The sequence below is a fragment of the Camelina sativa genome, chromosome 8 (genome assembly GCF_030686135.1).
Source record: "Camelina sativa cultivar CO46 ecotype springtype chromosome 8, ASM3068613v1".
NCBI lineage: Eukaryota > Viridiplantae > Streptophyta > Magnoliopsida > Brassicales > Brassicaceae > Camelina > Camelina sativa.
The window spans coordinates 25,489,466-25,514,501 of NC_141887.1; the positions used below are offsets into that span (position 1 = coordinate 25,489,466).

A 25,036-nucleotide genomic window follows, 5' to 3' on the forward strand; every position below is an offset into this window, starting at 1 on the left:
TTTGAAATGAAACGAATATATTGTAATAATAATAATAAAGATATACAGATTTAAATATTATTACTAAAACCGAGTAAAGTCAACATTAATTTAAACATTTTGTTTGACTGATGCACACATTTTTAATTAATGCTTTACAATTTCTAAATAAAGTTTTAGTGATTTATGTATTTTGTTGTTGTTGTACACTTTGATTGTTCGGAGATCGGACAACTTGCACAACTGATACAGGTTAAGTCGGTAAACCCCAGTTATTGGGAAGATCCCATTATTAATAATTGTGTACTCCACTTATCTATAATTGTAATTGGGCTTAATGTGTCATTTTTGGTTTTAAAAGAATTTGGGCCTCTATACAAAGGCCACTTTGGTTGTCATCACGTGACTTACTCGTGCGTCCTTTAGCCTCTCGCATTTTTTTCGCGGTTCCTCAGAAAATTTCAACTTTGCTCCCCCGCGCCATGTTTTTTTCCTCCTTTTGATATTCTCGAGATAAAAAATGGTGACTGGAGGAGGAAGGTGTCGGAACTGACTACAGTCGCGGCGGATTGGCGGAAGAGATGGCCATGACAGAAGAAAACGCGGCGGGGAATGCTATTTGTTCAATCTGTTACGAAGATCTCAAACCGGTGGTTGAGAATCTTCAATCGATCTCCGCTTGTGGCCACGTCTTTCACGAACTCTGGTTAGTAATACTACGGAACAACAATCGATAAAGCCCTCTTTTTTTTTTTTTTTTTCTCAGATTTATTCTGTTGCTAATTCGATTTTGTTCGGGGAAAACCCTAGTTTGCAGCAATGGTTTGAGTACTGCCCGAATACGAACAAGCGAAATTGTCCGATCTGTAAGCAGAAGTGCTCTCTAAAAGATCCGTGTCGGCTTTATTTCCAGTCTTCTGGGGATCAAATCGATTCGATTGCTTCTAAGAAGACTGTTGAAATCGAGGAAGATCCGGTTTTACTGAGAATTGAAGTGAAGCGTCTCCAAGGGAAGATTCATAATCTTACTTCTTCTTGTTAAAAGTAATTCATCATCACTTTCACATGTGCTACAAAGATTTACTGAAAGTCAAAAAGAGAAGGTAATTAAATAGGACGGTGCTTCTATTGTTGAAATAAGAAGTGGTGGTTGTTATGTTTGTCAACAAAAGTGGGCTGCAAGCTTCCTATAAATAGAGAGAGATCAAGCGAGAGCAAATCATCCCATAGCATCCAATATAATAAAGAGAAGTTGCAATACTAAGCAACATATAAATAAGAGAGTGTGTGAGGTTTGGAAAAATAACGAGTGGTGTGAGATTTGAGTGTTTTTACTATAAGTTATAAACTTTGTATTGTGAGTGATTTACAAATAAATATAAGAGTGTTTTATTTAGTTGGCTTATATATTTGTGGTTAATTTATAAATTGTGTATTTACAAGATACCAATTATACTTTAACCCAATATTAAACCGATTAATTTCTCAACATTTGGTATCAGAGCGAAGTCGATCCGACCAACTCTAATATATATTTGTTTAGTTGTTATTTGGAAGCTTTTGGTAAAATCATGACGGATTTTACTACCTCTATTGAGAAGCTCAATAACAACAATTATGGGTCATGGAGTACTCGCATGAAGTTTTATTTGCTCGGACAAGATTTATGGGATATCGTTAACGGAGCTGAGACGACACCACCAAGAGAAGCAAGAAGCACAAATACAACTTCCGACACCTCAACCTCAACACCGGTACGACAAGATGCTGCACCTCAAAGACCAACGAGTGATCATGACGCCTTAAAGAAGTGGAAGGTCAAGGCTGGTAAAGCCATGTATGCTTTAACCGTGGCTGTAGAAGAAGATTTTCTACAACGGATTAAAGATGCCCGAACACCAAAAGAAGCTTGGGACATATTGACGGCAATCTTTGCGAAGAAGAATGACGCAAAATTACAAAGGCTTGAGAATGAGCTTTTGTCTATCTCCCAGAAGAATATGACCGTGAGTCAATATTTTTCAAAAGTGAAGTCTCTTTGTGATGAGATTTCTAAACTAGATCCTGAAAATTCTATTACTCAGACAAGAATGAAAAGAATTATCATTCATGGTCTGAAGCCAGAATACAAGAGTATTATTACGGCAACTCGGGGCTGGGCTACCGAGCCAACTTTAGCAGATCTAGAGAATTTGCTAATGAATGAGGAGGATCTAGATAAACCCACACTTAGCCGACCAACCAATGGTGAAGAGACAGCTTTATTCACCAATAAGAGAAATGACCAAGGTTATGGTTATGGTCGTGGTCGAGGACGTGGTCGAGGTCGCGGTCGAGGACGCGGACGTGGTACCGGGAGATTCAACGGACAAGAACGAGATGCTCAAGGAAACCATGAGAGAAGTTTCCAATCAGGGGGAGCTCGAGGAGCTCAAAATAATCAAGGTGGTCAGAATCGATGGCAACAAAATAATAATGAAAGTGATGCATGTTACCATTGTGGCAAGAAGGGACATTATGCAAGAAATTGTTGGTCAAAGAAAGTTGAAGGAAATGCTGCCACAAGTTCAAAGAATGAAGGACATGGAGAAGAAGATTGGGAGTTTGAAACTTCTTTCTTTGCGGAGGAAGTGGATCTTGATGATGGAAGAGAGGAAGACTCAATAAAAGAATTTGCACTCACCGCTGTATGCGATCACTCAGTCGACTACAAAAATGATTGGATCGTTGACTCTGGGTGTTCAAATCATATGACAGGAGATGTGTCAAAATTAGTGAACATCACAAAATACAATGGAGATCGTGTTATTATAACAGCTGATAACACACAATTGCCAATAGCCCATGTTGGTGAGACAAATCTACCACAAAAGAATGGACATGAAGAAATTCAACTTCGAAATGTTTACCATGTCCCAGGAATGAAGAAGAACCTGTTATCCGTACCCCAACTCACAAGTGCAGGCAACTACGTACTGTTTGGTCCAGAAGATGTGAAGGTGTATCGAGAATTAAAAATTATTGGCACACCGTTCATAGAAGGACCAAAAATGAGGGCTATTTATGTGATGTCAGCAGAAGAAGCCTATGTTGAAAAAACGAGGAGAAGTGACACTGGCGACTTGTGGCATGCACGACTCGGACATGTCAATTACAGCAAATTAAAGATTATGATGCAGAAGTCGATGTTGAAGGGACTCCCACAACTTGAGATGAACCATGAGATTGTGTGCGCAGGATGCCAATATGGTAAGGCACATCAATTGCCTTACAAGGATTCAAATTTTAAAGCTAAGGAGCCGTTGGAGCTGGTTCATTCAGATTTGCTGGGAAAAATCAAACAACCATCAACACGTGGTTATCAATATTTGATAACCTTTATTGATGATTTTTCAAGATACGTATGGGTTTATTTTCTAAAGCATAAAGATGAGGCTTTAGAAAAATTTAAAGAATTCAAGACCACAGTAGAACGTGAGCTCGGTAAAACGATCAAGTGCCTACGCACTGATAATGGAGGAGAATACACTTCAAACGAGTTTAACAACTACCTTAAGGAGGTTAATATTCGGAGACAACTCACTTGTGCAAAAACTCCACAGCAAAATGGAGTAGCCGAAAGAAAGAATCGCCACCTCGCAGAAATTTGTCGAAGTCTTCTGCACGCTAAGAACGTTGATACAAGATTTTGGGCAGAATGCATGAAGACGGGTGTTTATATCACCAATAGGCTGCCACAACCAAGATTGGAGTTTGTTTCACCATTTCAGAAGTTATATGATGTGAAACCAACGGTCAGTTACTTTCGAGTATTTGGATGTGTGTGCTATGTTTTTATTGCCGATGAAGATCGCAGTAAATTTGACAAGAAGGCCATTCGCTGCATTTTTGTGGGATACGACGAACAAAAGAAAGGCTGGAGATGTTGTGATCCCAATACAAACAAGATATATGTCTCACGAAATGTTGTATTCGATGAGGCATCTTCGTGGTGGGCAAACAAGGTAGCTTTACCAGATACGCATGAGTTGCAAGAAAAATTACAAACGAAGTTACAACTAGAATCGTCTCCTGGCAATGAAGACACAGAAGAACAGTTACCGTCACCTCAATCGAACGTTGGATCCAAGTCAAGAAGCCCTTGGAAAACAGGTGTTCATGAAACACCAAATGAAGTGGAGACCACTCAACAAGAAGAACAACAAGTGGAGCCAGTACAACCTCAACTACGAAGGTCTATAAGAGAAAGACGTAAAAATCCAAAGTACATAAATGCTGCGTATGCTGAAGTTAAAGAGCCAACTACATTCGAAGAAGCGTCAAGGAATCCAGAATGGAGAAAAGCTATGGAAGAAGAAATTTTGGCACTAAAACAAAATCAAACTTGGAATTTAGTGCCTAAACCGGAAGGTGTTAAACCAATATCCTGCAAATGGGTTTACAAGCTGAAAACTCTTCCAGACGGTACAATCGAACGATACAAGGCCCGATTAGTTGTACGTGGATTTTCTCAAGAGTATGGTATAGACTATGATGAGACATTTAGTCCAGTGGCAAAGATAACCACAGTTCGTGTGCTACTAGCACTAGCCGCAAGTAAGTCATGGAATTTATGGCAGATGGATGTGAAGAACGCTTTTCTAAATGGAGAACTTGATCGTGAAATTTATATTGATCAACCCCAAGGATTCGTAAATCACGAAAAACCAGAGTATGTGTGCAAATTAAAGAAGGCTTTGTATGGTTTAAAGCAGGCGCCTAGAGCATGGTACGGGAAGATTGCGGAGTTTTTAGTCCAAAGTGGTTATCATGTTGCCCCATCAGATTCGAGTCTGTTCGTGAAGATTCAAGGAGAAAAATTATCAATTATTCTTGTATATGTCGATGATATAATCATCACCGGAGATGACACGGGCGAGATTCAAAGGACAAGGGAAAACTTGTTTGTTCGATTTCAAATGAAAGAACTTGGTGAATTAAATCACTTCCTAGGATTGGAAGTTGAAAGAACAAAAGACGGCATATTTCTTGGTCAACAGAAATATGCAAGAGATCTCATTCAGAAGTTTGGGTTAGCTGAGTGTAAACCAATCACTACACCAATGGAGCCAAATTTGAAGTTGTGTGCCTATGATGGAAAAGACTTGGATGATACAACAATGTATCGACAAATCGTAGGTAGTCTTATCTATCTTACTCTTTCTAGACCCGACATAACTTTCGCTGTAGGCGTTGTTAGCAGGTTCATGCAGAAACCGAAGAAACCACACCTTGAAGCAGTTAAAAGAATCTTGAGATATATCAAAGGCACGATTGATTGGGGACTCCTTTACAAGAAAGGAGTACAAAGTAAGCTCAATGGTTATTGCGATGCTGACTATGCTGGAGATCATGACACTCGGAGGTCAACTACTGGATATGTATTTAACCTTGGTTCTGGAGCTATATCATGGTGCAGTAAGAGACAACCTACCGTTTCTCTTTCAACCACAGAAGCAGAATATAGAGCAGGAGCAATGGCAACACAAGAATGTGCTTGGTTGACTCAACTCATGAAAGATTTAAACCAACCGATAGAAGATGGAGTTCCATTACACTGTGACAACCTGTCAGCAGTTCGTTTAGCCGAAAATCCTGTTTTTCATGCTCGAACAAAACATGTGGAGGTACATTATCATTTCTTGCGAGAAAAGGTACTTCAAGGAGATATTGTCATGAAACCAATCAAGACACAAGATCAGGTTGCAGACATCTTTACAAAAAGCTTATCTGCATCTAAGGTTATCGGATTTCGAATGTTACTTGGAATGACTACACGCACAAGGAAAGTTGATAATGAGGGGGAGTGTTAAAAGTAATTCATCATCACTTTCACATGTGCTACAAAGATTTACTGAAAGTCAAAAAGAGAAGGTAATTAAATAGGACGGTGCTTCTATTGTTGAAATAAGAAGTGGTGGTTGTTATGTTTGTCAACAAAAGTGGGCTGCAAGCTTCCTATAAATAGAGAGAGATCAAGCGAGAGCAAATCATCCCATAGCATCCAATATAATAAAGAGAAGTTGCAATACTAAGCAACATATAAATAAGAGAGTGTGTGAGGTTTGGAAAAATAACGAGTGGTGTGAGATTTGAGTGTTTTTACTATAAGTTATAAACTTTGTATTGTGAGTGATTTACAAATAAATATAAGAGTGTTTTATTTAGTTGGCTTATATATTTGTGGTTAATTTATAAATTGTGTATTTACAAGATACCAATTATACTTTAACCCAATATTAAACCGATTAATTTCTCAACACTTCTCTGGATAATCAGAAAAAGGAGAATGCTGAACTCTCCGATAAGGTCATGATTTGTGTTAATTCATGTTCTTTGTTGATTAGTATTATCTTTAAGAGGAAGATTGTGTGAAATTTTTGGTTTTGTTTGTTTTTGCTTCTCTCAGTTGCAGCAATGCAATGAGCAATTGAAGGAGGATAAAGTGAAAAGGTGGGAGTCTCTGCAAGAAATATCAACCACTCAGCACTTGCTTAAGTTGAAATCTGAGGTTTTTGATTTTACTCAACATTAGATGATTTTGTTTCTACTTATCCTCCATTTGGTGTTGAGTTTCTTATATTATGTTTGTTTACAGGAATGTATCCAGCTTACTTTACAGTGTGCTAAGCTACATGAGAGAACTATGGCTCTTGCCAAGGAGCTCGCAGCGCTTAAACTGTGCGAAGAAGAATCTTTGATATTTTTTTTACTCTTTTCTAATGTTTTCAGATTCTGATATAATCATTATTCAATCTTTTGGTTAAAACTTTCTGAGTCTATCTTCTCGTTTTGCGTTCAGGGTTTCTGATCTTAGCTTGGAAGAAGATGATGTCCTGAAGCTAGCCATGTTGGGGAATAACGCTAAGACAAAAGATACTATTGACACTCTAGTCAAGTCCTTGGTTATCAGAAATAGGTATTTTGTCACTGCTTCCATGGTCTCATCATTTACTTTGTGAACTTGGTTCATTGTTTCCCATTAGTCCTGTCTGCAGCAGTTTAAAAAAGCATATGACCTTCAGTAACCTTGGAAGATGGTGATTTACCTTAAGTCATCCGTTTATTCCTGCAGAGTAGAGTACTTTGTTTGGTTACTAGTATCTTACAGCAGCTTGTTAATCTTTGAAATTACCAAATTTCATTAGCAAGTAGATATGGTCAAGAAGTTGTGGAAACGGGGACTGTACATTGCGTTTCTTATCTATTCATCATTTGTGAAGTCTCTAATTCAAAACATTATTCTATATCTATCCTCTGACAGGAGTTATAAGGAATTGTTAGCAAAGTGCAGTCAGCTGGGTAGAGGCGAAGCTCGATCTTCTGAGAAACTAGAAAAAGCTCTGGAAAAGATAGATATGTTAAAGGTGTGTCTTTTGGTGTTGCACTATATCTTGTTTGGTTCTTCTATATCTGGCTCTTATTATCTTTATTCTATGAGTAGAAGCGAATGAGGGAACTTGAGTTGATAACTGAAGAGAGAGACAACAGAGCTCTTAGGAATATAAAAGCTTCAAAGAATTGCAGTGAGAGGGAAGTTTACAAGCCTCCAACTGAGAGCTTGGCTTCTTTCAGAATTCTTCCATCTGACAACATTGTTGAGAACATCTCTACACCATTAAGTGAATTAGAGAAAAGGGATGGCTTCACCAATCATGGATCGTGCTTAAGCGGAAGAGAAGGCTCCTTCAGTACTAAAAGTACGGACTCTGTTATCGAGGTAGATGATGATGTCCCTGAAACAACCATTTCTGGCATCAGACATTCAGATACTAGTGTTGAAGAGAAATGTGATAATCCTATGGTAAGGGATATAAAGTTCAACATCAGAAATGACTCGACATCAGCAGTCTCACCTGGCAGCAATGGTACTTTTTTGGTCGACATCATCATTTCAAGTTCTTGATTATAGTGGATTTGAAGATTGTGAAAAACTAAATGCAGGTGCTGGAAACATTTGGTTGTCAAGTGGAACAAATCGAAACCTTAGTAGATGGAGCAAACATGGAGAGAGAAACGAAGCAACTCCATCACTAGGGCGTTCTGTTCCAAGCAAAGATGATCTGATCGCTATTGGACCCGATGGTAAAGGTGGGAGAATCAAAGTGCTGAGATCTAAACCCCAAATTTCTGTGAGTTACGCATTCTTCTTGAGATTCTCCTTTCAGTATGTTACTTTATTCACAACAAAATCCGGATTTTAAAATTTTGAGTTCTGTTATCTCCCCTTACCCTCCTTATTGCCATCTCAACACTATAAGCAATACCTTGCCTAATGTGTTGACGACCTCTCTGTTGCATTGTATAGAGCGCCAATGCAAGCTCAGGAAGTGGTAAGAGATTCAAGCTTGGAACTAAAACAAGTGGTTCGTCCTCTCAAGGTTGTCTGCAGATTGAACACTATTTTGGAAGACCTAATCGCTAATTTGTCAGACATCTGTTTGAGAAACTTAACATCTCGGATATGCTTTGCATAAATCATGTACAATTAAATTACTTTTTCGTTGGTTTCTAATGTAACTTTTTGTTGTGGCTAATAAAACACTTGGGGACCTTAAGCGTTGTAATTTATAAGAGAAGAGTCTTTCGTTTTTATAAAGATAAGATTTTTTTACAGTTTCTTGAAATAGTTGTTCCTGAAATCTAAACCTATCAAATATCAAAACATATAATAAGAAGTGAAGAAGGTGAAGAATCTATGAACAGACTCGTACACTAAAGATTACAGAACAGTCTCAAGCTCAAAATGAACGCACCGTAAATTTGAACTTCTAAACCTTTGTCGTTGTTAGCTCAAATAAGAAAATGGCAAGCTGATGCCACGAAATTTGACTGAAATATCATTAACCACACTAGAAGAAATATATGCAGACTGGAGATTCTTGAGTAACAAGAATTTTAAAACCTTTATTTGATCTTCTTGACTCTGGAGACAAAAAATATTGGAAGAGCTAAACTGAAATTGTATTATATAATGAATAGAAATCTGAAACATTACATCGGTACTGAAAACAAGAAGTATTAAACAAACTTGGGTCTTAAGGAAACAAGGAAAAGAAAAACAGAGTCTGCAAAATTTCAACCACTAATTTCAAACCAAATAAACACGAAAACTTTAGTGATGGGGCTGGGGTATGAAAGTGCTTAACCACTTTGTGAGGCGGTCCATAGCTGAAAAATCCATCTTCTTGGGAAAATTGGTGAAAGTAATGGCTTTGGGTAATGGTCCGACCACAACTCGAAGCTTAAGCCCAGCCGCACAGTGAGCCGTCTCTGAGCTAATGAAATAGTGAACTCCTGGTTTGGTGAGCGTAACGAGATCATGGCCCGTCTTGTGCACGGCGGCTACGCGAGAACTCGGGTCGCAGGTTATGAATTCAAGGTCACCGCTAATCTCTAAGACGTCGTTTACTTGATTGTCGTATTCGAAAAGTAGACTATCTCCTACATGAAACAGTTTATCCTCACTCCACTTGTTATAGTAGTCGCTCTCTTCAGGAACGCTCCATGCTTTAGAGTCACCGACCTTGTAGATTTCCCCACAAGGAAGGATCTTGCTCGGTGGTGGTGGAGGAATAGGACGTGACGGGTCATGAACAACAAGAACGTCGAGCCTCTGTCCAAGTATGCATTGAGCTTGATTTGAGCTGATGAAGTAGTGATCTCCGGGTTCCGTGAAGGTTACCACATCATGACCTGTATTGTAGACGGCTTTAGGAGAAGAACTCTCGCAGAATTCTAATTCTAAAGCGCCCCAAACTTGAGTAACGTCGTTGACGTAGGGATCGTATTTGAAGACCAAAGAGTCTCCTACGTAAAACACCTTTTCCTTGGCCCATTCGTAATACAAGCCTTCTTTTGCAATCCATCCAGCCGAGTCCCCAACGGTGTAGACAGTAGCCGAACAAGAACCAAACAGAACCGTGAAGGTTGTTATCACCAGCAGCACAAAGAGGAAGATCTTCTTCATTGTTGTGGCCATGATTAGATGAACAAATTGACAAGGGAAGAAGATAGGTTGTGAGATCTCGAACTCGCTAAAATAAAGAGAGAGAGAGAGTTTTGTTGTGGTGTGTTGTGTTGATGAATGATGAGTTGTGAAGAGAATACCTTGCCCTATCAATGTTTATATAATGCTTTAGTGCTATTCCTAATCCTTTTGGGATTTATTTGATTTTGTTTATTTCCTTTACCAATTTAGATTCACCTGTTCTAAAATTGATTTTGTTTTTCCTCTAATACAATTTGTTCAAAATCTTATCCAATTTTTTCTCAAAATGAAGCACAACCGACTTCATAAAAAATATATATATATATATATATATATATATAGGCTTTTTATATATACAATGAGTCCATAGATAATAGGTATGAAAGGGCTCCGATCCTTTGTGTGAATCATAAATCAAATAATAATTAAGCACAAAGAGTGAATCGAAGCTCTTTTATTTCTTTAAATTCTGTAATGGTTCACACGGAATTGTTTGTTTCATCATGTTCTTATATTTTTGGATCTATAAGAGATGTAACGTCAATTTCATTTTCTTCTATATTCGTTTACATGACTTTTGGCTAAGACACACAGTCGAATTACAAATAGTCAATATAGGCCCACCACCTCAAGTCATTACTGCATAAAGCTTGTAAAACCGAAGAAGCTAAATTAGTAACAGTAATAAGTGGTATAAAATGACTATAAAATTCAACTCCCACACAGAGTTTCTTCTTCACCAAGTAAAAAGGTTCACCAAGTATCACCGGAGGCATGAAATCCGCAACGCCATGGTGGTCATCAGGTTTTGCACCAAGCTAATCCAAATCTACCAAAACTAAACTAAATAAAAAGATATGTATTCTATTACATCGTGTCAAAATTACATTATTTGGAAAAAAAAATTGTACTAGTGATGGAAAGCTTACGAACCATATGTGATGGAATGGGTAAGACTATTGCAATTTAACACTTAAATTTTTTTATTAATCCAATAATCTAATAATTATATTTATTTATTTTTTCTCTGTATTGTTCCAATTTTATCAGATGTCCCCGAAAATGACAAAATAATTATATTTAATTATTGAATAAATTTTGTATCAAATTATTTCGTTTAGAATATTATATAAATCATGTTACTTGAAAAAAAAATTGAATTAGTAATATGAAGCTTACCAACCAAAAACAATGAATAGACATCAAACTGGATTATTTCCTATTATATTGCAATTTAAAACTTAAATTTATTTTATTAATTCAACCATCTAAGAATAGAATAGTAAATTTTGTATTAATTTACTTGCTCGTATAATCAAAACAGATCAACAAAATAATGTTGAAGTTTTAGTTAATTCCATGCATCAGGAATATCATAGTAGCTAGCGTAACACCAAAGTTAACAGTGCATAAGGTGTATATTGTCTTCTACCCAGGGCCGGCTTAAACATCGGCTACACCCGGTACAGTAGTCCTTTTGCATCCTCATCACAATTTAATTATAGCCAATACTTCTATCGTAACTCATCGATTATGATATAATTGATTTTATAAAAAAAAATACAAAAAAGAAAGATATTGCTAGGAGAAAAATAAAGTTTTTCTCACTAGATATTCGAATTACTTAACAAATTTTGAGGAGAACATAAAATACTAACGATGAGTTGTCAAAAAAAGAAGAAGAAATGTAACAATATGTTTAAGTTAAGATTAAAAGTATACATAGTTTTATTGATTTAATTCAGATTTATTAAATATATAAAGTAAAAATAAAAATAAAAAATTGAATTTTGATGGGACATGGTCATTGCCGTGCCCAGATTTATCGGTGCTTAAGGCGAAGTTACATCGGAGATCATTTTAATATACTTTAAAAAATAAATAAATATTAAAATTTAAAATTATAATAAAATAAACATTAAAAACTTCAAATTATATAAATTTTTCAAAAAAAAAATCTAAAAAACTAAAACATAATCGCTATTTCTTTTATTTCAATAAATTCTCTCACCAATTTTTCATAATCTATCTTGCTTCTGTTCCACGACCTTACTCGATTCATTTACAATTTAGGGTATTATTTTTCTTTTTGTATATTTTCTTAAACATATCTGTATATATATATATTCAAAAGGAGTCGTACTAGGAAATAATAAGACTCCCAAAACCATAATGATACACTATATTTAAAAAAACAAAAAAACTATATATTTTGGGAGCCTAAAGCAAATGATTTTTTTCTTACCCATAAGCACGGCCGTGGACATGGTGCAAAAGCACTTCATGCACTGGATCAGCGCCGGGACCGCTTCTACCGGAAGCCCTGCTAGTTTCTAGATATAGTTCAGAGATCTTTAACCAAAGTTTGATATGCTTATCAACCCACCAAATCTTTTCTCGGTGCTTTGCTTCAAGACGATTATAACAAACAAGATGCATTTTATTATCTTCTTGATCATGAGATTCATCTATGACCAAAATTTTCAGTTTCCTGCTTTAAAAAAAAAAAAAAAAAAAAAAATCTTCAGCTTTCTTCTAATTTAAAATTGACTAAAACAAACGTACACGTTGCTTGCATAGTTGTGACGATGCTAGAAAGCGTGAGTTTCTTCTACACACGGGGCACCTTATTTTTTTAGCCGTTAGATTGTTTTAAAGTTGATAACACATTTTTTAAACGGCGTCAGTGGCAGTGGCAGTGGGATGATGATGTTATAATCAAATCATACAAGAGCAACAAGATCCTAACACGTGTAAGGGAAAAACCATAAAAATATACATTGAACATGACGTTTCTACCCCTCTGTTGTTCTTCTCCACACAAGTCAGAAGTCAAATATTTTTGTGGTGAAACGCAAAAAAAAAAAAAAAAGCTGTACCAAATTTTTTTTTTTTTAATCACAAAGCGAATCTGAAACGCAAAGTGAATCGCGATTTCGAAGGCTCTCTATATGGTGTCTGTAAACCCAAGACCTAAGGGTTTTCCATATTTCGATCCCGTCGATATGAGTTTACCGAGCTCCTCCGATGGATTTGGTTCGACTCCGGTCACGGGACGAACTAATAATAATAATACGGTGTCGTTTTCAGAAGATCAGACGACGAAGATTCGGAAGCCGTACACAATCAAGAAGTCCAGAGAGAATTGGACAGAGCAAGAACACGATAAATTCGTAGAAGCTCTTCATTTGTACGTTTCCAAAGGAAATTTTTGATTTTTTTTTTCGATTTGATTATATAATTTTCGTTTTGATTATACAGATTTGATCGAGATTGGAAGAAAATAGAAGCATTTGTTGGATCAAAAACAGTGGTACAGGTATAATAAATTTTAAAGAAAGAATCTTTCTTTACTTATGTGTTAAGTCTGTGTTGATGTTCTTGAGTAATGTGGGGTTATTATTGGGGGCAGATACGAAGCCATGCTCAGAAATATTTTCTAAAAGTACAGAAGAGTGGTGCTAATGAACACCTTCCACCTCCTCGTCCCAAGAGGAAAGCTACTCATCCTTATCCTCAAAAGGCTCCTAAAAATGTTGCTGCTTTTACGTCTCAAGCCATTGGACCTGCTTACTTGTACACCTCTGATTCACAGTCGTTACTGGGAAACCAGCCTGTTTGTGCTTCTACCTCTTCTTCTTCCTGGAATCATGAACCAACAACAACCAATCTGCCTATACCGGTCATTCAAGGTATTAAAATCTATTGAGTGTGTTTTGTTTTTTCTTTCGAATTGATGAACTGGTGTTGACAATGTGGTGTAATGGAATTTGTGGTTGTAGAGGAACCAGGAGTCTCGGCCACAGCTCTTCCTAAGAATATTTGCACTAAGGAAGAAGATACAACACGGAGGAGGGTACAAGTATTGACAAAGCCTTGTGAAGAAGAAAGTTGTGAAAAGCCACATCGAGGTAGAATTTGTTGTCGTCGTGTTTACATTATGTGTGTGTGTTTTTACTACTATCTTTGAGATTTACGCTGACATTTGCTGAGCTGTTTTGTGGCGGATTCAATGCAGTGATGCCGGATTTTGCTGAAGTTTACAGCTTCATTGGAAGTGTCTTCGATCCCAACACCTCTGGCCACCTCCAGAGATTAAAGCAGATGGATCCAATAAATATGGAAACGGTACGAGACACGTTTAGTCGGACTCAATGCCTACTCACAGCCTTTTGTTCAAATCTTTATTCCTGATTATATACATATAATAGAGAAAGCTTATATCTATGTTTCTTTTTGGTACATCAGGTTCTTTTACTAATGAGAAACCTGTCTGTAAATCTGACAAGTCCCGAGTTCGCAGAGCAAGTAAGTAAGTAGTATATTCATTGCCACTCTTAATAATACTTTCTCAGTGGGTACTCAAGTAATTTCGTATTTATTGATTTTGGTGCTCTAGAGGAGGTTGATATCATCATACAGCGTTAAAGCTTTGAAATAGAGAAAGGTAAAAACAGCAAATGTACCTTATGTGAGAGCAAGAGATATTCATCCAAGGCTGTTTGTGCATTCCTTGGATCCAGGGCCTCGAGTTCTCACTACCCGAGCAAGGATTCCTAGATGGCTACTGAGTTGTGGTTTTTTATGTCCCTGTAAGTCGCGGTGGAGCACATTTGTTTGTCCTGTCTTATGTAAGTATGTGTGTATAGATAATAGAGGGTTTTGCAGAGTTATATTAATAAAGCTAAAAGTGAGTTTGGATCAATCTTAAGTCTGTGTGATATTGGTTTGGCAGTCAGCACTCAGCAGTCAGCAGAAGAAGTGCAGATTCAGGGAGTGACAAAACAAGTTGAAGAGAAGGCAAAGACGATGATTTACATAAAATAAAATTAAACATGAATGTGTATATTGTATCATTTCATTTGCCTTCCGTTATACTATTTTTCTTACTCGTCAGTCCAATATAGTATACGTGCAAGTTTATCTAGATCGCTTCATTTATGAAATCTGGTAACGAAGAAATCGCAGTTATAATTTGTGTCAAAAGGAAGTTATACAGAAAGTACACCAAATTTTTAACTGTCTAATTTTTGGAAGAGAATCAAATTGGAAGAAAAAATTTCGGTTAGAGTTTTTGTCAAGATAGAGAAAATTATTTAAACGAGATATTATTAGTCGGACAATAAAAAAGGTTTCGTGTATTTTTTTCCCCCCAAAAAGTAAATTAATTTCGAAAAAATTCTCTTTTCTTTAGTGATAGTATCAATTGATTTCAAAAATAAAAAATATACTAATCAAGTAAATTTTCTGCAACTCGCAGAATGCAATCTCAATCTCAAGTAAATATTTTGTTTGTAATTGATATGATTAAACAATCCTTGAAATAATATCCGATTAAGTTTATATTCGTTTAATATATTTTTAATAGTTGTATAATATGTATGAAAGAAAATCTAGAACTAGGGCTTGCGAGGGGGACTTTGGACCCAAGAAAACAAAAAAAGAAATGTATCTAGGCCAGATCTTGAAGAAGCTTCCACAGAGGAGGCCAGTTTTTGAGCGGTTGTTCTCTTCGTTGTCAAGCCAAACCCCGTATATGTATCTTAAGGACGAGGTTGTGTCACATATTCATACAGATCCCGATTCGGATGGTAGAGTCAGAGTGGTCGATACAAGATTATTCGACCCGAGGAAAGAGGAGACGATTACGTTCCCAGACCAGATACAATCCAGTGAACTCTCGGAATCATATCCCATAGGATCCTCCCGTGGATGGCTAGCTCTTATATCCGGACCAGACGACGAACGCTCCATACTTCTCTCACCAAGGTCAGACAACAGTAAACACTGTATCCCCTACACACGCCTTCCGTCCATGTCTGATCCTAATCATCCCCCTCAGAGTATCGTGAATGCTTCTCTCTCTTCGTCCTCCCCTGAGGAAGATGATGATCGTATCTTGGCTGTGAAGTTTCTTGGACCTCGTTTCAGTTTCTGCAGGCCTTCCCATGAGAAGTACGCCACATGGAACCATGTCCATCTACGTCAGAACCACTACAACACCTCTAGCATTGTCTACTCCGATAGACACAAAAAGTTTTATATGACGACTCAGGGAAGTCAGTATTTGGCAGCTTGGGATCTACACACATATTCTCACACCAGCTCCTCTTGGGTCAATTCTTGGTTGACTCCACTTCGTCGTACTAAAAACCCCGTTTTCACTCGGTCAGTCGCTGAAATGATGCTGTCATGCTGTCAAGATTGTGAATTCTTCCATGTTACCGGGTTTGTATTTTGATTTATTTGTTTACCTTATTCCTCAGTTTTTCTTCTTTCTTTTATTTCACTGAGTTAGGTTCTCCCCTATTGATGCAGCTACTTCCAGACCTCCCACGCAGAAGAGCAAGCTCTGACATACCACCGTCTCGCCCACCATGCAAAACGATTCACGGTGTTTAAGCAATCCAATTTTGAGATGAGCTACACAGAAGATATTGGGGATCTCTGCATTTTTGTTGGAAAGAATGAAGCTTTCTGTCTTTCTTCCGCTGTGTATCTGGGCCTTGGGCCTAACTCCATCTATTTTGTCGCCCTTGGGTCCATCCCCAATGCCGGTATCTACGACATTGCCGCGGGTACTATCCATCAGTTTTCTTTGACTCCTCCAGCCCTCTCACTTCTGGCTTGCTCCTCTTGTCTAGTTTTTTTAATTCATATTTTACCTACTAGTTTATGAAATCAGAGATTTAAGTTACTTCCGCTCTCGTCATAAATATTATAATTTAATTTCTTTTTTTCTTTTTTTGTTAACTGTTATAACAAAAAATTCGACCCCTTGTGACTTCAACTACGGTTCGGTTTCAAAGAAACAAAAGACCTAAAATAGAATATTCCAATAATAAGGAATTGGACGTTCATCAAATTCTACCACTGTTAGTTAAAAAGCATATTCATATCACAAGCAGCAAGAGAAACGAGAGTTCATAGAGACAAGAGTATAAATTTTTTCCTTTTTCTTTTTTTTTTTTTTCCCAAAAAAAAAAATCACAAATGGTAACTTTACTAGCACATCACAAAGCAACTCACTGTTAGGTAGACAAACCTCTTAGGGTGTTAAGAGGACTGTGGCCGGAGCAGAGTTTACCTGTAGCCAAACCCAAGGTCGACTTCATGTCCCATAGAGCCTTGACGATTAGGACCACCGGCTTGACCAACTGTTGGTATCTGCTTGGATGGGTCTATCCTCTGCTGAATCCCCAACAGTGCCTGCAGTGAAGCTGGATGCTCTCCTCTGTTCACTTGAGTACCTGAAAAGCCAAAAAACGTGAGTAGACTCAGTCAACTAGTCCCTGAATTGTTTGATATTAATAAAGGGTCCCTAGATCAGTAGACTCAAGTACGCACATCTTTTTATCCAAGGCCAAAAATGAGTGAGAGTTGTATGTTCCCTTATATTATACCTGGTGGTGGCATTCCGTAATTGGGCTGGCGATGGGGAAAGGGAAAGCCTTGTGACGGATTTAACTCGGGAATGAGCCCGGACATTTGATTGTTTACATGAGGAGAGTGATGGTGTTGTGGACCACCACCCGGGAATCCTTGCATTAGATGTTGGTGTTGCAGGTTGTCTTGCATATGCATCTTCTGCATCATATGTGGAGGAAGGCGATCAAACTCGGGGTGTCCACTGGTTGTTGTATGATGAAAAGGTGGACGATGAATCATGTTTGGTGGAAACCGGTGATTTGGTGGAGGTTCATGATGTTGAGCGATGATGCTTCCTGGTCCCATGAAATCGAGCTGAGGTTTTACATGAGCATGTCGTGAATCGAACGGATGGAATACTGGGCCTGAACCATTCAAGTGAGAAGAGGGATCGGTCGCATATTGTTGGGGATGTTGGTGAAGAAAAGGACCATCTTGACCTCCCATTGTTGGTCTTTCGTTCCTTGGACCAGAGTTTAAGGCAGCTAACTTGTCCGAGATGTTGAAAGCTACTTCAGGCTCTTGATTCTGAGATCCTGGAAAAGACATGTATTTTTGTGGGTTTGCATGACCGCCAACCGCAAGTAAGTTCCCATCTTCTGGAAGGGCTAGAATCCCTCCGGGGAGACCGTCAGGTCTGATTTGGTTTCTTTGGCTCAGTTCACCAACAGACCGTTCTGATCGAAGCGGGACACCTGGAGCATCAGAAACCATACCTCTTCCAGAGACTGGTTCTCCAATTGACTGCAGTTCGTTCATGAAGGCACTCCCAAAAAGATTCTCAAGAGTCAAAGACTTCCCTTGATCTGCTTCTCCAGCTGTAGTTGATTTCACAGATGAAGGTGGTGGTCTCCTCTCTGTAACTGAAAGTAGCTGCATCTCTTGACTATTTGGGTCTGCACCTCTCTGTAGTAAAGAAAGAAGGTGCTGCGAAGCGTGGTCATCAACAGATGTTTTCCGCTGTTTGGTCTTTTTTACTGAAGAAACACTCAAGTCTTGGGCAACTGGTGGCGGAGGTGGATGATAGCTGTCACTGACTTCTGACAAAATAGACTGCTCAAGGTCTTCACAAGTGAGAACAGGTGGAACAGCTGTTACTGGTTTACTTGCGGAAGTGTTGCTTAACTGATCCGAGCTTTTAGTGGAATGGCCTTGAAAAGGAAAATCGGTTGATAGTTCTCCCTTTGCTTTTGTATCAAAGGTTTGCAACTTATCTGCACCTTGAAGTAGTGACAGTAAGCCTCTTGGTGGCCCACTGGATGGAATATCTTCGGCTGGTTTGTTATCTGCACCAAAAAAAGAACATTAGAATGGAAAAACATTACAATTGTAGCATAACAGTGAGTGGATTACCTTCTTCAAGAAATAGATGTGCGAACTTGGAGGATTTAGCGATCTGAGGACTCCGTGTTTCTTCTACTTTTTCGACTTTTTTCTACAAAGATGTGTGGACAAACGTCAGGTCAAATGAGATTCATCAAATTCCACAGTGCATATATGATGCATGTATCCTCAGGGCAATACATTTGATTTTGTTTATATAACACATGGACCACCATTTGCTTTACTAAGAGAAAAGACAAACTATGTTATCCATCATTTTTCCCAATCAATATATAATAGGGAAAAAGCCTCATTTATGACTGGTCAGTGGAAACTACATCAGAAAGAAGGACACATCATTTGGACCAAAAATGAAGTGCATATTGATAAGCGGATTCATGAGGATAGCATATATGGAAGAGCTATCATGTGAGTAGAATTTTTAAGTTCCAAGGATACATGAGCTATGAGCCTATGACATTAGAAAAAACTCACCTCAGTAATATTAGAGGAGTCACCAGTATTCAAATTTATAGCGGTGTTGAATATCTTATCCAGAATTGATGGCCCCTCTGAAATCTCCAAGCTTTTCTTCTTGTCCAACGTCATTGTAGTTTGCTCACTTTTTTTAGGATACCCCTGAGTTTCAGCAGGAGTTGAGATGAAGGAAAGCTTTTCAAAACTTTTATCCTTATGAACTGTATCTGTAGATATTCCTAGAAATGAGGAGATACTAACAGCCCGTTCACTTGCATCAGTGGAGGAGACACGACCATCTTCACCTTCTATCAGCATCTCACTTGAGCCTATCTTGATTCCAGACAGTTTTTCCCCATTATTAACAGATGTTCCATTCACCACATTAATGCCTTTGGAATTTAAAGGACTACGCTCATGTTGAGAAGTTTCAATCTGCAAATGGTGTGATAACGAGTAATTAACAGGTGCAAACAAAGATAGTGGAATACTTAGTAAATCAAAGTACAAATCAGAGCATACATTCGAACAAAATATTTATGAAGAAACCATACACTAAAACAAAAAGAGCCACCACATTCAAACTTCAACCCTCACTAATTACAGTAACTGAATGATGTCCAATTAAAGTGATCGATAAAGAGACCACAGCCTTAGATCACATACACCCAAGGAAGGCGTTATTGAAGGAATAAATGATATCAAAGATGAAAGGTTTCAGCTCGTCAGCTCGTATCATGAACAATTTTTAGTGAGATTTTTTCTATATTCTATTCCTCAAAAAAATATACTCTATTCCTCCATTCCCTTACTCTACACGACTTACACTCTAAACCATAGAATCCAAAAAGTATGTTTCAAGCTTTTCACTTGGCAGAAGAACTAGGAATGAACTTTTCCTTTGACTTTACTGTCATGAATTGCAGAGAATCATTCTATCAGGACTTGTAAAGTTCTGGTAACAAATTCCCCTCTCCAACTATTTCTATAAGAAAGCCACTTCTAAACTTTGTACCTTAAATTTGATATTATCATAAAGTACCCTCTACTATGATTCTTCTTCATGGATTTCGCTACCCTAAGGACTTTAACAATAAATATGCAAACAAAAACGTACCTTCCTAAAACACAGATAATAGGTATAGATGAGGGTCTCAGAAAGATAGTGACTTACTTGAGTTTTTTCCCCTTGTTTTCTTTCCAAAATTGTGCTTGCAAAACCAGGAGGCACAAGCGGTCTGGGTGCACTACTTTGGGAAGGAAAAGAGGTGTTGTTAGAACCAGGAATCGTCGGAGTATTATTGACTTCATCGCCTCTACTTGGAGTTGGACGCCCTTTTTCATCTTTGGACTCCCCAAGAAGTTCAGTAAAATCAAAGTCGTTTTTACGTAAGTCTGGGTTTGATTTTTGCCTCTCCTGGAATGCTTTCTGATGTTCCTTCCTCAACAACTCAAAAGAAGCTGACGGAGAGTTGAGAATGTCAAATTAAAGATTGACACAAAATCAAAATCGCGTGGATAAACTGAATGATGCTCACAAACTGGCAGAGAGCTAAGTTTAGAACAGATCAAAGTCAATAAATCCCTTGTACCTCTTCTCTTTTTTTCTTCTTCTGCTCTATCTTCACTTGTAGAATCAGAAGAACCAAATGTTTCATCATTGAGTGAGTCTCTAGTGTCACGTCTGGTGAAAGGTGGCGCCTACAAATGTACATGAGATATTTAGGAATATGTGCCGTTAACTCATTCAAATTTACTCAAATACACCTCACCAGTAACTTAATGGAGCAGCATGCAACATTTAATGGTATCAGAGACTATTCAAGATCACTACAGCAGATATTTGGGTACTTAACCTTGTATGGGCGAGGAGGATAGTAAGGTTCATTGGTTCTACTCAGCTGATGTGAGTCATTAGATTGAGGTCTGGGGCCAGACGTTCCTGCACCAAATCCAGAAGGCTTAGGGAAAGAACCTTTCCCCAGAAGTCCATCATGCTCAGGTGCTTGCCAAGGCCTCCGAGATGGCATACCAGAACGCCTCCCAAGCTCTCCTAACAATATATACAATTCAAAATCAACTATTATACACCCAAATTCCAAATTAAAAAAAATCGCTATGGCCTTCTTTTCATGTTCACTAGAAAAGCAGACTTCAGGCCATTCGCTCTAGTAAAAAAAAGTGGGAATCTAAATTTACACATATTGAACAGCCAGCTGGATAAAATTTACATCATAATATTGAACACTTTATGCAGAAAGAAATAAATCATAGGGGTATTTTATAGATCAAAGATAACAACAAGGTACTATTCAGAGTACTAATCCACCTTATTACTGTAGTAACGTCATCATACAGCATGTAAAGAATGGGATACGAGTAGGCTCAGGCTACCTGAGTCCCGGTCTGACTGTGAATCGCTATCTTTATCATTCCATCCACCTGAGCGCCCTTCCCATCTTCCATGAATGCCTCGAGAGTTACTACCTAATTCACCCCTGGTGGGAGGCGATGAACTATAGTCATTCCGCCTGAAACCATGGGACGAAAAATCGCCAGAAATTCTTACTCGCTCGGGTGAAGGATCTTCGAAGTCACTGCTCAAAGAAAGAGTGTACAGATGAGGACATGTCACTCCAAACCAGATAGTGTAGTAGATAAGACGACTACATAATCAAACACATTTATATAGTTTGTAAAAAATAAAAACTATCGAACAGAGTCTCACAGCAACAGTGCTTCATCAAATTCACCGGGCAGATTAGGCAGCTTCTTGCAAACATCTTTCTCGCTCACGGATAAAAGAAACTTTCTCGTGTATGAAATTCTTGGTTTCCTGATTCAATGCGAAAAGACAATTAAAAACTGCGCTGAAACTTACAATGAGAAGCAAAACAAAGACATGATTTACAAAAAAAGAGAAACATACTTTCTGGATTCATCACTGGTTTCGATAAGTTGATCCATGGGAAATTGTTGTTCATTCGCTATACTCATTATAGATTATAGAATGCAGGGCGATATACAATATTTTAGCTGATGGAGGTCAAGAAAAAACACAAGTTTCTGTTCTCAAACGCCTTAATCAAGTAACTCTACAGTACTAGTAGTTGTCTCTAGTAAATATCCCCCAAAACGCAAATCTTCTTACAATTTTCTCGGCTCTCTCTCTCTCTCTCTCTAATAACCACCAATAATACTCAGCATGATCAAAACTTAAAAACGAAACCCACGCTTCACCAGCAGCAACTTCATCAGGTCGTCGTCGTCACGATCTAGCTATATGTACAGTACGGCAATCTAAGATATTTTCGCCCAGAACTCAAGAGAAATAAATCACAGCTAAAACCACCCAAAAAAAAAAAAAAAAAAAAAAAAACTAGCTCATCCTAAAGTGAGAAAGCTAATCTCTCGTATCGGATTGTGAAGAAGCCCACCCCAAATTCTCACCCCAACAAATCAAAAGTTCCGAATCGAAAGCTAGGGTTTTTAGCGCTATTGGGGAATTACAAGGATTCCTGAATCCATCTGAAAAGATAATATAGAAATAAAACGAAAACACAAAAATAAAAAAATAAAAATTAGGGTTCCGATCTGCAAAAAGATGCTTTAGCTCTTTGCTGTGTTTTTTTTCGATCGATTGATGAAAAACAAAAGAGAGAGAAAAAAGATCGAACGAAGTCTTACAAACAAGGAAGAGAGAGACAGAGAGATTTCTCTCAATGAGGAAGGTGCAAATTTTCACATTTCCACGCGCCACTTTCTCACGCGCTAAATGTATTTTGCATAATAATTCCAAATGTTTCAAGAATTACATACATAACCTTGATTTTTATCTTTCACTTTTGCTAATGCTGAAAGAAGGAAGAATCACATCCTCCTCCTCCTGGTGTTGTTATCAAATTAACTCAATACTTTTCTTATCATCATCTTAAGCATGCAACAAAAACATTACAAAAGGAAGGTGTTTTCTGAAACATGAAATGGTTTACAGAAGACAGACAAATACACATACAATAAGGCAGCTATGTTCATCTCTTTCCCTTTCCTTTTCCTTTAGCATCGAAATGATGAGACTTTAGTTTCTTCTTCCTCACTATCGCACCTGTGCTGCCACCACCTCCTTCCCTGAATGGCATTCCCATCAGAGCCAATAGTTTCTGTCCTTCTTGATCGCTTTTAGCCGTCGTGCTGATGCATACATCCATTCCTCTCGTTTTTCCAATGGCATCGAATCTGAAAGTGTAAATAACCAACCAACATTAGAATTTAGACTGTTCTGAGTTGTAACCACGCGTGATCTTGATGGACCATTGGCTAAGAAGTTTCATGGCGTTTGAGGGTAGATACAAAAGAATAACTGACCTGATTTCAGGGAATACACCTTGGTCTTTCACACCAATACTGTAGTTTCCGTTCCCATCAAAGCTACTGGGACTCACACCTTGGAAATCTCGAGTTCTCGGAAGTGCTAAATTGATAAGACGATCCAAGAAGGAGTACATTACCTGTCACAAGAGCCCAAAATCACAAATGTCTAAATGTGTAAAAGAAGTCAAATATGAAAGTTTTGATAAGTCAAGATTCAAAGAATGAGCGCAAGAGAAGGGAACTCACATCTCCTCTGAGAGTGACAGCAATACCAAGCGGTTGATCTTCCCTGATCTTGAAAGTTGCAATGGAAGCTTTAGCTCGTGTCTTGATAGGTTTCTGTCCTGTAATAAGGGCAATATCTTTCATTGCAGCCTCCAAACCCTTGTCGTTCTGAGCCGCATCTCCAATACCACAGTTCACAACAATCTTCTGTACCTTTGGAACCTGGTAGATAAGATGTCCCAAGCAGAGACACATCAAAGACCAAAACACGACACACCGCATTCACATATTGGAAAATGGTACACACCCAAACAGCCCAATATGATCAGACTTCAAATTGAAAAATAGAACAAGACACAAATATCTCAATAAGTACCTTTTATCAACACAACAAGCTTTAAATCTAGACTGCTTCACTACATTAATCAATCCAAAAACCCACAAATATTTACCAGGAAAATCAAAATTATGTGTTAACTCATCTGAACCCATCACATATTTTCAGACACGACATTCACAGAACCCATTCTAACATTCCCTCAAAAAGCCCAAATTCAACGAGAATTAGACTTAAACAATATCATGAATCACAAACAGAACAAAAACTAGGTTTGAGAGCTTAGATGGAAGAATTTGAGGTTACCTGGTGAATGTTAATGTACTTGAACTCTTCTTTGAGCGCAGGGATAATCCTCTCAAGGTAAGCGGTTTTGAGCCGCTGAGTTTTCTCGGCCTCAGATTTCTCGACCAGCACAGTTTCGGACGCCGAGACTTTCACCACGTTTCTGAGCGGCGGAGAGACCATCCGTGCGGAGGATGGAGCCGCTAACTGAGGAAAACGGCCGTGAAAAGAAGAAGCAGAAGACTGCAGAAGCGAAGGAGAAGCCATGGTCGAAGCTCCAAGTGGATAAAGTTAAGCAGAGGAGAGAACCAAGACTGAGCTCTCTCGGCGTTCGTTCGGTTACTGTGATAACCAGTGGCACTTTCTGTAATTTGTTCCATGGTTTGAGGATAAGGATTTTTCTTGTTGAGCCCCTCGAAAACAGTATATTTCCATTAAAGCGCCCAAAGTTTTATAACTTTGAAGTGGACCAAGGGTGTTCTGATGATAATTAATATTATATGGGGTCACAGAGATATTAAGTAAAATATAGGGGTTGTTTTAAAATGGGCCTAAAGCCCAGCCCATATGCTATAAAGCCC

The 25,036-nt window shown here is 38.1% G+C and overlaps 6 protein-coding genes and 1 long non-coding RNA gene across 26 annotated transcripts; 3 read left to right on the plus strand and 4 right to left on the minus strand.

Annotated features, from left to right (window-relative positions):
* Positions 1-424: 424 nt before the first annotated feature.
* LOC104708010 (uncharacterized) lies at positions 425-8,634 on the plus strand. 2 transcript variants are annotated; one of them, XM_010424485.3, is made up of 10 exons: positions 425-685; positions 790-1,010; positions 6,281-6,327; positions 6,428-6,529; positions 6,617-6,699; positions 6,821-6,937; positions 7,283-7,385; positions 7,463-7,886; positions 7,963-8,150; positions 8,327-8,634. In XM_010424485.3, exons 1-10 carry the CDS (start codon positions 561-563, stop codon positions 8,441-8,443), a joined length of 1,527 nt encoding a protein of 508 aa, XP_010422787.2. In that variant the 5' UTR covers positions 425-560; the 3' UTR covers positions 8,444-8,634. The 2 variants fall into 2 exon arrangements, with proteins under 2 accessions (XP_010422787.2, XP_087316585.1); XM_087460459.1 differs by having other exon boundaries at positions 433-685; positions 790-1,023; positions 6,298-6,327.
* A 475-nt stretch (positions 8,635-9,109) lies between these two features.
* LOC104709838 (blue copper protein-like) lies at positions 9,110-10,093 on the minus strand. Its single transcript, XM_087463331.1, has one exon. It carries the CDS (start codon positions 9,998-10,000, stop codon positions 9,134-9,136), a length of 867 nt encoding a protein of 288 aa, XP_087319457.1. The 5' UTR covers positions 10,001-10,093; the 3' UTR covers positions 9,110-9,133.
* A 444-nt stretch (positions 10,094-10,537) lies between these two features.
* On the minus strand, positions 10,538-10,972 carry LOC147940461 (uncharacterized). Its single transcript, XR_015563906.1, has 2 exons — positions 10,943-10,972; positions 10,538-10,847 (listed from the first exon to the last, which is right to left on the minus strand). It is a non-coding gene; the product is annotated as an uncharacterized LOC147940461 (long non-coding RNA).
* Positions 10,973-12,758: 1,786 nt separating this feature from the next.
* Positions 12,759-14,936, plus strand: LOC147940462 (protein REVEILLE 5-like). 16 transcript variants are annotated; one of them, XR_015563916.1, is made up of 9 exons: positions 12,807-13,199; positions 13,271-13,328; positions 13,422-13,701; positions 13,792-13,920; positions 14,028-14,137; positions 14,258-14,321; positions 14,409-14,456; positions 14,533-14,640; positions 14,745-14,936. XR_015563916.1 is itself a non-coding variant. In XM_087461837.1 (8 exons), the coding sequence occupies exons 1-8, from the start codon at positions 12,961-12,963 to the stop codon at positions 14,834-14,836; spliced, it is 1,080 nt and encodes a 359-aa protein (XP_087317963.1). In that variant the 5' UTR covers positions 12,759-12,960; the 3' UTR covers positions 14,837-14,936. The 16 variants fall into 16 exon arrangements, 7 of the variants coding, with proteins under 7 accessions (XP_087317963.1, XP_087317964.1, XP_087317966.1 ...); XR_015563917.1 differs by having other exon boundaries at positions 14,533-14,601; XR_015563911.1 differs by having other exon boundaries at positions 14,258-14,317.
* A 519-nt stretch (positions 14,937-15,455) lies between these two features.
* Positions 15,456-16,688, plus strand: LOC147940463 (uncharacterized). Its single transcript, XM_087461309.1, has 2 exons — positions 15,456-16,237; positions 16,328-16,688. The coding sequence occupies exons 1-2, from the start codon at positions 15,456-15,458 to the stop codon at positions 16,686-16,688; spliced, it is 1,143 nt and encodes a 380-aa protein (XP_087317435.1).
* A 197-nt stretch (positions 16,689-16,885) lies between these two features.
* On the minus strand, positions 16,886-23,137 carry LOC104708012 (uncharacterized). 4 transcript variants are annotated; one of them, XM_087461845.1, is made up of 11 exons: positions 22,167-23,125; positions 21,966-22,073; positions 21,632-21,834; positions 21,094-21,290; positions 20,830-20,938; positions 20,412-20,698; positions 19,499-19,672; positions 19,256-19,399; positions 18,791-18,872; positions 17,413-18,723; positions 16,886-17,259 (listed from the first exon to the last, which is right to left on the minus strand). In XM_087461845.1, exons 1-11 carry the CDS (start codon positions 22,232-22,234, stop codon positions 17,093-17,095), a joined length of 2,850 nt encoding a protein of 949 aa, XP_087317971.1. In that variant the 5' UTR covers positions 22,235-23,125; the 3' UTR covers positions 16,886-17,092. The 4 variants fall into 4 exon arrangements, with proteins under 4 accessions (XP_087317971.1, XP_087317973.1, XP_087317970.1 ...); XM_087461847.1 differs by having other exon boundaries at positions 21,567-21,834; positions 22,167-22,924; XM_087461844.1 differs by having other exon boundaries at positions 19,256-19,672; positions 22,167-23,137.
* On the minus strand, positions 23,133-24,880 carry LOC104708015 (large ribosomal subunit protein uL5c-like). Its single transcript, XM_010424499.3, has 4 exons — positions 24,477-24,880; positions 23,855-24,055; positions 23,603-23,745; positions 23,133-23,473 (listed from the first exon to the last, which is right to left on the minus strand). Exons 1-4 carry the CDS (start codon positions 24,720-24,722, stop codon positions 23,269-23,271), a joined length of 795 nt encoding a protein of 264 aa, XP_010422801.1. The 5' UTR covers positions 24,723-24,880; the 3' UTR covers positions 23,133-23,268.
* Positions 24,881-25,036: the final 156 nt, after the last annotated feature.